Source organism: Diaporthe amygdali, assembly GCF_026229845.1.
Source record: "Diaporthe amygdali strain CAA958 chromosome Unknown NODE_60_length_211398_cov_62_513432, whole genome shotgun sequence".
NCBI classification, from domain to species: domain Eukaryota; kingdom Fungi; phylum Ascomycota; class Sordariomycetes; order Diaporthales; family Diaporthaceae; genus Diaporthe; species Diaporthe amygdali.
Genome location: NW_026517080.1, coordinates 187728 through 201269, shown reverse-complemented (window position 1 = coordinate 201269; position 13542 = coordinate 187728). Strand labels below are relative to the sequence as shown.

General features: G+C 17.5%; 2 protein-coding genes across 2 annotated transcripts; one reads left to right on the top strand and one right to left on the bottom strand.

Moving 5' to 3' along the window:
* Nucleotides 1-11964: 11964 nt before the first annotated feature.
* J7T55_007043 (ribosomal RNA-processing protein 1) lies at nt 11965-12976 on the top strand (the record flags this gene model as incomplete). Its single annotated transcript, XM_053135896.1, has 2 exons — nt 11965-12016; nt 12087-12976. 2 exons carry the CDS (start codon nt 11965-11967, stop codon nt 12974-12976), a joined length of 942 nt encoding a protein of 313 aa, XP_052986541.1.
* A 119-nt stretch (nt 12977-13095) lies between these two features.
* J7T55_007042 (uncharacterized protein) lies at nt 13096-13419 on the bottom strand (the record flags this gene model as incomplete). Its single annotated transcript, XM_053135895.1, has 2 exons — nt 13096-13283; nt 13338-13419. The coding sequence occupies 2 exons, from the start codon at nt 13417-13419 to the stop codon at nt 13096-13098; spliced, it is 270 nt and encodes an 89-aa protein (XP_052986540.1).
* Nucleotides 13420-13542: the final 123 nt, after the last annotated feature.

Genomic DNA, 13542 nt, shown 5'->3' with positions numbered 1-13542 from the left:
CTATTATAATTATTATTAATATTAAATAGATTATAGAAATTAATTAGCTTGGATTTTATTGTTAAGCTTTTCTTTATTTAAGGAACTAATAATAGGAGTTAGTTATAATAATATTTTAGTTATAGTAAATAGATTTATAAAGTATATATACTTTATATTTTATAAGGAAGCTAGTATAGTAGAAGAATTTGTTTATATATTTTTTAGAATAATTATTAGCTAATATAGGCTATTAGATAAAATTGTATTTAATTAAAATAAACTATTTATATTAAACTTTTAGTTTTTTTTAATAAAATAATTAAAAGCTAAGTATAAACTTTTAATAATAGTATATTTATAAATAGATAGGTAAATAAAATAATTTAACTAAATATTAGAATAATATATATATTGTTATATTAATTATTAATAGAATAATTAAGTATTATTGTTATTATTAGTATAATTTGTATATAATAGTATAGATATATATATTATTAATATTTTGTTATTTTATATTAATTACGGATTTAATCTGAATATTTATTAATACCTGATTTTTAGTATAGAAGTATTATAGGCTATTAACTATATAGAATAAATTAAAAATATTTATAGAAAAATTATAATAAACTTAAAATTTATTTAAAAATATATAGTAAAATAGGTAAATTAATAAAGGTTAAAGGGATTAACTTTTAAAAAGGGAGATATAGTTTACCTATTTTATAAAAAATAAATTAAAACTAAATAACTTAGTAATAAATTTAATTTTAAAAAGATTAAACTATTTAAAGTTAAAAAAAGAATATTAAAAATAAACTATAAACTTATATTATTAAAAGGAATAAGAATTTATTTAGTTTTTTATATTTTTATATTAAAACTTATATTAGCTAATATAATGCTAGCTATTAGTGTTAAGCTTAATAACTATAAACTGGAATATAAAGTAAAATGCATTTTAAATTATTAAATATATAGGAGAATAATAGAATATTTAGTTAAATAGGAGAATTATAGTAATAAAGATAATTTATAGGAATTTATTTAGAATTTAGTAAATTATTAAAAAGTATTTTAAGTATATTATTAAATAATTAGTTAGAAAAATTTATATTAGTAAACTTTATTATAAAACCTTAATTTATAATACTAAAACCTTTATTTTATTAAATATTAAGAATAGCTTTAAACTTTTTAATTATAATTTAGTTAATAGCTTTAGTATAATTAGCTTTTTTAAATATATTTAAAGTAGTTAAACCTTTATTTATTAAACTAGCCTTATAATAAATTAAAAATTCCTTTTAATAATATAAATAATTTAAATAAGCTATTGCCTTACTTACTTAATAATAAGCTTTATATAAGGCCTTTTAGGCCTTAAGCTTTTAAAAATGTAATTTCTTTTCTTTTATAATAACCTAAAATATTAAAAAAATAGTTAGAAAAAAGAAAATAGAAAAATAAGGAAAACTAAAATTTATAAATACTTATTAGTACTTTAAAGCTATTATACTTTTTACTTTATTTAATATAAGTAGAATAATAGGAAATACTTTTTATTATTTAATAAAATTACTCTTTTATAAAATAAAATAAATAAGGTATAATTTTAAAGCCTAATAATTTAATAAATATAAATAGTTAATTATACTAATCTAATTTCTTAAAATGCGGTTTTTTTATATATAATAATATAATTATTAGTAGAATAAATATAATAAATATATAAAAGAAAATAAGAGAGAAAAGAACTTATTTAAGTTTTTTAAGGATAAAAAAGTAATAAAAAAAGGGAATAATATTATAAATATAATAAAAATAAAACTAAGGGAGCACTATTAATTCTCTAAAGGTATAAATAAACTTTATAAGCTAGTAAAGTAAGCTTAAAAGAATTTATTATATAATAAAAGCAGGTTATATAATAAAGTAAAAGAATAACTAAAATAACTAAAGCAATATTTTATTTTAAATAATTTAAATAATTTAATGCTTTTACTGCTTTAGGTAAGCAATGCTTTAAATAAGCTGCTAAAAGCAATGCTCCTATTACTCTAGCTAAAAAGATAAACTATATAAATTACACTTATTATTAGTAAATAGTATTAGCTTAGAATAGCTTTTTAATAGTTAATTTAAATATTTACCTAAAATAGTTATAAAGCTTTTAATTTATTATTATTATATATTGCTTAAAATATTATTATTTTAAATATTCCTTAAATATAAACCTGCTTACTAGGTTTATTAGCTAGGAACTAGCTGTAATTGTTATAATAAGGTTATAATACTTAATATTTACTTTTTTTTTTAATTAAAAGATATAGCTTATTTGTAAAATAAGAAATATATTTTAATTATTAATATTATATAATTTTTTATTAGTTTTATATATACTTTGATTATAAAAGTTAATTTACTATAGTTAATTATTAAAGATTTAAAATACTTATTATAGTATAAATAGGGTTTTATAACTCTTTAATTTATATTTAAAGGTTTATAAATAAATTGCTTTAATTTTATAGCTTTTATTATACTTTTATTAATAATATTATAGTTTATTTTAATATTATTAAAAAATATAAAGAATATTTAAAATAAATTTTTAAGCTTTTTATATTTAAAAATATTATTATTTTTTTAACTAAGTTATTCCTTAGATATTTATTAGTTAAGCTGCTTAGCTTTATAGTTAATACTTTTAGTTTAACTACCTTTAAAAAATATATTAATGCTTTAAAGAATTTTGCTATACTTATAACTCTTTATTTATTTAAAATAGTACTTTAATATTATAAGTTTTTTTTAATATTTTATTTTATATTATACTTAAGTAATTAATTTACTTTAAATATAAAAAATAGTAATATTTATTAAAAAATAAAAGGCTGAAAAAAATAGTGTTAAGTTAATTAAATAAGTACTAAATATATATTTAAATAGCTATTTTTTAATTAATATTAATAAAAAAAGCTAGCTTTATAGCTTTTTAAAATATTATTAATAATAATAAATCCTTTTTTTATTAGAATTTTAATAAAATATTATTTTTATAAGTAAATAGCTCTAAAGAGTAAGGATTTAGTTTAATATTATTTTATTCTTAAAATAATATTATTTAAACATTTAGTATAAATATTATTATAGCAGATATACTTTTAGTAATATTTTTTAGTTATATGCTTTTAAGTGTAGAAATGTGTTATAGATTTTTAAAATCAAAGGTTATATATTTAATATAGGTAATAAAGCGTTTAAGGGTCATATTATAGTTTGTTTAAGTAGGAATTATTGTTTTAATAAATTATTTTTATTATAAAGGGTATAATTAATTAAATATTATTTAATATATAATTTATAAATAAAGCAGCTTAATTAATACTTTTATATATATATTTTAATATAGTTTAGATATATATTACTTTTTAAGCTAGCTTAATTTAATTTTTAATACTTTAAGTTAACTTTATAATTTTAAAAATAAAAGACTTAAATATAGCTTTAAGAAAGTTATTTTAAATAATATATAGTTTATAGTAAAAGCTTTTATAGTATTTAAATAGTAAAACTAATTTTGAAATAGTTATTATTAAGATCTTAAGTATTAATTTATTATTAAATAATTTTAATAAAATTATAATAAAAATACTAATCTATTTTTTTATAAAGAGTTGTTGTTTATTTCAAATTATAAGCTTTTTTATTATATTAATAATGCTAATAATACTTAATAGTTTTATATTTTTAAAAACTTTATTTAAAATATTCTTTAAATAATATATAATAAATACTATTATTTTAAGGATAATTATATATTAACTAATTTAAATAGTTTTAATATTAACTATAAAATATAAAAAGTTAAAAAGTATTGCTACGGCCAGTTATGGGCACCTCTTAAGACCTTTGGGAGGCCAGCTGGCTGCCACCTGCTAGCCAGCTGGCAGGTGAACTTGGATAACTTCCTTCCCATCACTCTAAGTCTAGCAAATAAACATCATCGCTCTTCATGCATACTGTACCTGACCATAGCAAGTATATAAAATACTATTAAATATATTATTTAGATTAAATAAACTAATAATAATACTTTAAATATATATAACTTATTCTTATAAAAAATATTTTTATAAAAGTAATTGCTATAGATTTTATTTAAGAGCTTTTTAATATACTTTTAAAGGAAACTTTATAAATATTATTTATTTTAAAATATACGATTTATATTGCTAAGGGTTAAGCTAAAGTTATATTTAAAATAGTTTTAATTATATACTAGTTAGTTTTAAAAAGTATTATTTATAATTATAATTGCTAATTTATTTTAAACCTTTAGTAGAAATTATAAATAAGCTTAAGCTTAAGAATTTTAATATTTATTATTTATTATTTATAAATTAATAGTTTATTTAAGTAAAAGAATTAAATTATAAAAATTATTATTTAGTAATATTATAAACTATAGCAGATTAAGTATAAGATTAGCTTTTTAGCTTATAAGCTTAACTTTTTTTTAGAATTTTAAGTATATTTAATAGTATTTATATTATATTTATTTTTTATATTATAAAAAGAGAACTTTTTTTATTACAAAGTTCTTTTGCTTAAGTTTATAGTAGTTAATTATAAAAATAGCTAAAATAGCTTTAGTAAAAACTAAAAAGTTTAATATATAGTAGTTTATTTTATAAATAAAAACTATATTAAAAGTTAATTTAAATATTTTATTAAATAAGTTAGTTATAGCTATAAATATAATATTTAGTATATAAAATAGCAGTTAAAAGATATATAAAAGATTATTTATACTTATTAATAGTGCTATAAAGGTAAATAAAATCTTTTTAATATTATTAATATATTTTTTAATAATATTTTAAATTAGCTTTAAATAAAAATAAAAGTTATACTAAATATTATATAGCTAGATGTTATTATATTATTTAGATATTTTTATAAGTGTTTTTAAAAAAGGCTAATAAAAAATATATTATTATTAGATTTAGTGCTATAATAACTTTAAAGTAAACTTTATTATTTTTAATAATTTGCGAAAGGAGTATATTTACTATTAATATTAAAGCGCTTATATTAAATATATTACTACTAATTAAAGGAAAATTTATTTTTATAGTTATTACTTTTAATAATATTTCTTTTCCTTTTATTACTACTTTTAATTATATATTTGCTTATTTAAAAAAGGTATAGTTTTATTTTAAAGTATTTATAGTAATAAAGCTTTATAATAAATATTAATAAAATTTAAAATAAAAGAGTATATTAAAGTAAAACTTTAAATTAGTTAATATATTTTTATAAGTGTTTAATATTAATTAATAGTATTTTTAAGTAGTACTTTTTATATATTTATTTTAAAAGCAAAACTTTATAATAAGCTAGTTATAATATAGATTATATATTAAGGGTTTAAGTAATAAAGGTTACTATTATTTTATAAATATTTAAGTTGTTAGCTTATATTTCAAGGCGTTTTTTATATTAAAAAGTATTAAAAAAGGGAAGTAAATATATATTGAATAGGTGTATTTTAATTAGGTATATATTATATAAGTTATATTAATTATTTAATTATTTTTTAAATAAAGTGTTTATGTTTTAATAGTATATTATTTGCTTATAATAGATATATTATAAAATAGTAAAAAATATTTAAAATAGATTTTTTATAAAGTAAATATAATGATTTATTATTATTTTTAAAGTGTTTGTATAAGTAATAGCTAGTAGTAGTTTAAATAGTAAAATAGGGTATATATAAACTACTAAGTTTAAATAATACTTGCATTTTTTATAAGGTTGAATTATAGAGTAGAATAGTATAGTGTATTGCTTTTAAGTTTAAAAGTAAATTAAAATAGTTAAAAGTTTAAGTTTTGTATATATTATTTTATTTTTTTTATATTAAGGTTAATGCTTTCTTTTTAAAGGGGGGTAATTACTATAGTTAGTTATAGGTACTTTTTAAAACTTTTAAAAGGCTAGTCAGTTGCTATTTATTAATTAGCTAGTAGGTGAATTTAAATAACTTTTTTCTTATTATTTTAAGTTTAGTAAATAAATATTATTGCTTTTTTTATATATATATATATATTATACCTAATTATAGCAATTACTTTTAAAAGTAAATAAACTTAATAGTTTAATATTTAAGTTTTAAAAAAAATATTAAACTTATTAATATTTATAAAAAAAATTAAAAAAATTCTTATATTAATAATTAATAAAAATAAAAGATTAATATATATATTTATTATTTTAATATTTAAAATAAAAGGGCTATAAATTTAATTTATAATTAATTTATTAAATTTAATTAGTTATACTTTATTAAAATATTAACTTTTTTTATTTATTTTGATTTAATAAAATAATATAAAGTTAATAAAAAGAATAAAATATAAATAATTATTAACTTATAAAGATTAAATAAAAATATAATATTAAATAATTACTTTTTTTAATTTAAAATTATAGCTTATTTATAAATTAAAAAAAATATTTTACTTATTAATATTATATAATTTATTTATTAATTTTATATATACTTTAATTATTAAAATTAGTTTATTAAAATTAATTATTAAAAATTTATAATATTTATTATAATATTAATAAAAAATATAAAAAGTATTTAAAATAAATTTTTAAACTTTTTATATTTAAAAATATTATACTTCTTAATAACATTATTTTTTATATATTTATTAATTAAACTATATAACTTTATAATTAATACTTTTAGCTTAATTACTTTAAAAAATCTTATTATACTTATAATCCTTTATATTTTAAAATAATATTTTAATATTATATTTTACTTAAATAACTAGTTTATTTTTAATATTTAAAATAATAATATTTATTAAAAAATTAAAAAGCTAAATAAGTTATACTAATTTAATTAAATATATATTAAATATATATTTAAATAGCTACTTTTTAACTAATATAAATTAAAAAAGTTAATTTTATAGCTTTTTAAAATATTATAAATAATAATAAATTCTTTTTATATTAAAATTTTAAAAAAGTATTATTTTTATATATTAATAGTTTTAAAAAGTAAAAATTTAATATAAATATTATTATAATAAATATATTTTTAATAATATTTTATTTTAACTATATATTTTTAAATATAAAAATATATTATAAACTTTTAAAATTAAAAATAATATATTTAATATAAATAATAAAATATTTAAAAGTAATATTATAATTTATTTAAATAAAAATTATTATTTTAATAAACTATTTTATTATAAAAGGTATATTTAATTAAATATTATTTAATATTTTTTTTATAAATAAAGTAAACTTTTATTTAATTAATACTTTTATATATATATTTTAATATAATTTAAATATATATTATTTTTTAAGCTAATTTAATTTTATTTTTAATATATTAAATTAATTTTATAATATTAAAAATAAAAAAATTAAATATAATTTTAAAAAACTATTTTAAATAAAGTTTTTATAATATTTAAATAAATAAACAATTAATTTTAAAATAGTTATTATTAAAATTTTAAATATTAATTTATTATAAAATAATTTTAATAAATTTATAATAAAAATATTAATATATTTTTTATAAAAAGCTTTTATTTATTATAAATTATAAATTTTTTTATTATATTAATAATATTATTAATATTTAATAACTTTATATTTTTAAAAAATATTATTTAAAATATTTTAAATAATTATTAATAAATTTATTAAAAAAATATTATTTATTTTAAAATATAATATTTATAATTATAAAATTTAATTTATATTAAACTTTTAAATAAATTTATATATAAGCTTAAACTTAAAATTTTTTATATTTATTATTTATTTTTTATAAATTATTAGCTTATTTAAATAAATATTATTTTAATTTTATATTTAAATTTAAATAAAAGTTATTTAATATTAATTTAATATTTATTATATAAAATATTATTTAAATTTAAAATTTTTAAATTTTTTAAATAATTATTAATAATAAATAACTTATTTTTTTTTAAAAATATACTTTTTATATAATTATTTTTAATAAAATACTAAATTAATTAATTAATATTATTATATTATTAAATTTAAAAAAAATAATAAAATATATTTTTATTTATATATAAATATTTATAATAATATTATAAATTTAAATAAATTAAATATAAAGTTAGTTTTTTAATTTATAAGCTTAATATTTTTTTAAAATTTTAAATATATTTAATAATATTTATATTATATTAATTTTTATATTATAAAAAAAACCTTTTTATTATAAACTTTCTTTTTTTAAATTATAATAATTAATTATAAAAATAGCTAAAATAGCTTTAATAAAAACTAAAATATTAAATATATAATAGCTTATTATATAAATAAAAGCTATATTAAAAGCTAGTTTAAATACTTTATTAAGTAAATTAGCTATAATTATATTTATAATACTTAATTTATAAAATAATAGCTAAAAAATATATAAAAAGTTATTTATATTTATTAATAATATTAAATAAGTAAATAAACCTTTTTTAATATTATTAACTTACTTTTTAGTAATATTATAAACTAACTTTAAAAAATAATAAAAGTTATATTAAATATTATATATTTAAAAGTTATTATATTATTTAAATATTTTTATAAGTATTTTTTAAAAAAGCTAATAAAAAATATATTACTATTAAACTTAATATTATAATAATTTTAAAATAAGCCTTATTATTATTAATAATTTACTAAAAATATATATTTTTTATTACTAGTACTAAAGTATTTATATTAAATATATAGCTATTAGCTAAAAGAAAATTTACTTTTATTTTTAACTATATATTTATTTTTTTAAAAAAAGTATAATTTTACTTTAAAATATTTATAGTACTAAAATTTTATTATAAATATTAATAAAATTTAAAATAAAAAAAGTAAATTAAAGAAAAACTTAAAATTAATTAATATATTTTTATAAATATTTAATATTAAATAGTAATATTTTTAAATAATACTTTTTATATATTTATTTTAAAAATAAAATCTTATAGTAAGCTTTTTATAATATAGCTTATATATTAAAAGTTTAAATAATAAAAATTACTATTATTTTATAAGCATTTAAATAACTAGCTTATATTTAAAAGTATTTTTTATAATAATTAATATTAAAAAAGGAAAGTAATTATATATTATATAAATTATATTAAATTTTTAATTACTTTTTAAATATAATATTTATATTTTAATAATATATTACTTATTTATAATAGTAAAAAAAAAGAAAAAAGATTAAAAACTAGTATTATAAATATAATAAGCTAACTCTGCTAAATAATAATAAGCATTTAAAAACTATATAAAAAAAGCTAAATAAAATACTTTAATAACTGATATAAAATATATTTATTTAATAAAAAAAAAACTTTAAAAGTTATTTAAAAAACTAAAAATACTTATTATAATAAAATAAAAGCTTATAATAATATTCACTAGAATTAATACTATAATACTTTTAAATTTATAAAACTAAAACTCTTATAAGTATATGAATAAAGCACCTTTAATAATACTTAAAATAAGTGTTATTTAAAGTAGAATAATAGTATACTAATAGCAGCAGGTTATAATAAACTATTTAAGCTATTATTTTTTTACTTTATAATAAATAACTTAAAAATATATAATTAGCACTTTTATTATAAAACTATTTTAAAAGCCTTTTATATATTTAATTAATATAAAATATATTATATTAATAAAATTAAAAGGATTGTTTAAAAAATAATATACAATAATAAAAATATTTGATTTTATAAAAAAAAAAGAGTTATACTTTTAAATATTATAAAAAAATATATTAAAAAACATATTATTTTAATATTATAATAAAACTTTTTAATTTATATTTAATTTAAACTTTAAAAATTAATATTAAAAATACTATATAAATTTAATATTACTAATTAATATTAAAAATATATAAATAAAATACTTAATTATAATAATAATTATATTAAAAGTAATATAAAAACTTATTAAAAAAGCTATTAATAAAATTAAAAATATTTTAGTTAAAAATTAAATAATAAAGAATAATAAAAGTTACTATTAAATAAGCTTTAAATACTTAAAAAAAACTTTAAAAAAGTTTTTTTATATAATAAATAATAAAAAATATAAATATATAAAAATTATAATATAAATTAAATTAAAGCTAATTGTAATACTTTTAAATAATAAAATATAAAAGTTTTAATTTTTTTTATAATAATAAATTAATATAAACTATTATTATAAATAATTTTTATTTATTTATTTAATATAATTTTAAAAAAGTATTTTATAAAATAAAATTATTAATATAAAATTTAATTATTTTTAAATTTTATTTTAATAAAAAAAACTATTTAATTTAATATTATAAAAATAATAAAATAAAAATTTAAAAATAAAATAATATTAATTAATTATAATTTATAAAATATAATTTTAAAAAATTTAATTAAAAATAAAAAATAAATTATAATAAAATAAATAAATAAATTTATAAGCTTAAATTATATTTTATTTATTAAATAAACTTTTTTTATATTTTAAAAATAATAAATTAAATTATTTAAAATAAAATAATAAAAGCTTTATATTATATAAAGTTTTTAAAATAAAGTTTTTTAATTTTAAATATAATAATTAAAGTAAATAAATAATTTTTTTTAAAAAAAAATAATATATAAAATAGTATAATAAAAATAAATATATATAAAAATAAATAGAAAATAAATAAATAATTAAATTAAACTTTTAAAATTTTTTTTTAAATAAAATTATAATTTAAAAAATAAATAAGCTAGTTATTATATAATTAAATTATAATAAAATTTATATTAAATTATATAATTTACTAATTTATAAAAAATAATAATATATTTAAATTAAAATGAAACTAAATAAGCTAATATAAAAATTTAAATATTTATTTTTAAATTATTTAAATTAAAAAAATAAATTATATAAAATATATTTATTATTAATAAATAATATTACTTATAAATAGCTTTTAAATAATTAATTCAAATATTTACTTTAAATATTTATAAAGCTTTTAAATAAATATTATTATATATTATTTAAGATATTATTATTTTAAATATTTTTTAAATATAAATTTATTTATTAAGTTTATTAAATAAATATTAATTATAATTATTATAAAACTTAATTTAATAATATTAAATAAATAAATAAATAATAAAATATAAATAGCTTTTTTAATTAATAAATATAATATATATAAATTTAAAATTAATTTATTTATTTAATTTATTTAATTTATTTAATTTATTTAATTTATTTAATTTATTTAATTTATTTAATTTATTTAATTTATTTAAAACTTTTTTTATTATACTTTTAAATATTATATTAAATATTTTTAAAAGCTTATTTATTATTTTAATAATATATATATTTTATATAAAATGTGTTAGTGAGATATAAGTTTATTTATGTTAGACCACAGGTCTGCAGCTGAGAAAAGGTGTTAAAAGAGGAACATAAACGAGGCGATGCTCTGAAGGCTCATTATTGTAGAATTATTATTGTAGAATTATGAACAAGACCTTGTCTTGCTAAGAAAAAAGAGCAGGAGGGAAGGATGCATCCGATTGCAGTCAGGCCTTAAGAGCAGAGGACCTTGGGGCTGTAGGTGGTCTGTGCGCTGTAGCCCACCTGCAGTCACTCAACCTGCCCGCAGTGCCGTCACAAAATTGCATGTGGGACCAGGCTAACATGGTGCTTGTCAAGTCTCACCGCCAAAACTTTTTTCTGCCGTTTTTATTATCACTGACTACTGACTACTGACTGCCGACTGCTGCCCGCTGCCCGCCGTAATCACATCAGTACTGCCAACAACCCAACTGATCGATTCTACCTGCTGTCCAGATCACCATGGCTTCACAGGAAAAGCCCATGCCGTTCATCAAGAACCTGGCATCAAGCGGTGAGTATCGTCCTGGGCCCGGCCTCGCCATCCCGTTTCCCTCTCTCGCGCTGACCCGCACCGCCGACAGATCGCAAGACCCGCACCGCCGCCCTCGAGTCTCTACGCACATTCCTGTCCGCAAAGCACATCTCCTCCTGCCTCTCGACCCTCGACATTCTCAAGCTTTGGAAAGGCCTCTTCTACGCACTATGGATGTGCGACCGGCCCCTCCCGCAACAGGCTCTTTGTCAAGACCTCGCCGACCTCGTCTGGGTGCTGCCCGAGCCCGCCGTCATCCCCTGGCTGAGGGGCTTCTGGGCCACCATGGCACGCGAGTGGACCACCGGCATCGACGTCTTGCGCATGGAGAAGTTCCTGCTTCTGGTGAGGAGGACATTGGCCAGTAGCCTGGTCTGGATGCAGCTTCGAGAGCCAGCCAGGAAGACGGCGCGTCCGAGGAAAAGGGCAGCAGACGGGCAAATCGCACACTCGAGCGCTTGGTTCGACGACAAGAGAGTGGAGCAAATGTTGGAACTGTTGGCTGATTGGCCCTTCCGGCCCGACGAGGAGAGCAGGCACGAAGAGGAGGACGACGCCCTGATGCCCAAGATCGTCCCTGTTGGGATGAAGCTGCATGTATTGGACATCTGGGTTGATGAGGCGGAAAAGGCACGCATGCTAGAGGAGAGTCACGGACCTGAGGCGAGGGGCGGCCGAAGCAGAAAAGACAAGGGAGAGCATGAGGCGCTTTCGGGGGGAGAGGTCCTGCACCGCCTCGGCGACCTTGTCGAGACTCTACACTCTGCAACACTCAGCCCGGCCGTGCGAAAGCGCTCCAAGGAGTCGTTACTTGATGAGCGCCTGCCACGAAACCGGCAGCGGGGCGACCACGATGAGTCGGGCGGGGGCAATGGCGGTAGTGATGATGGTCATGGTGGTGATGGCGACGACGATGATGAGTGGGGCGGCTTGGATTGAGCACGACATTGGCGCACCACCTGCGAACAGAACCCCTGCGACTGGTCGTGGGCGAGGGCTTTACCAGCCGCGACCCTGAGCCGATGATCACCATTTGACCACCGGCCGTTGGGATCCTGTCAATGCGCTCTGCTCAGGCCCGTCAGTCCCATCGCAGCTGCCCAATACCTCTCATCCTTGTGATAGCTTCGGGCGACCCCGAGGTGCCAGTACTCTGGGGACGTGCACGGGTCACTGGCGCTGCGGTGTTCCGGAAGAGGAGGGAGGGGTTGAGTGATGACCTCCTCCATCCCCCTCCTGCTCGGGACTGAGGCTCGTTCATACCCAGAGCACCCTCAGGTTGCATAATCACGACCTAGACTTCCTGAAAACAGATTGTCACCATCAACGAATCGAGCGCTTCCTCGACGCTTCCCCGCTGGCGCTGGCGTGATTTGAGGCATTTGGGAAGTCTACTGCCGTGGATTGACGGTGTTCAATTTTGATAAAACTACACGTATACAGCGGAATAGAATGCTCGCTCTCCCTCATATTACATATCTACCAAATCCACCCGTCTAACGTGC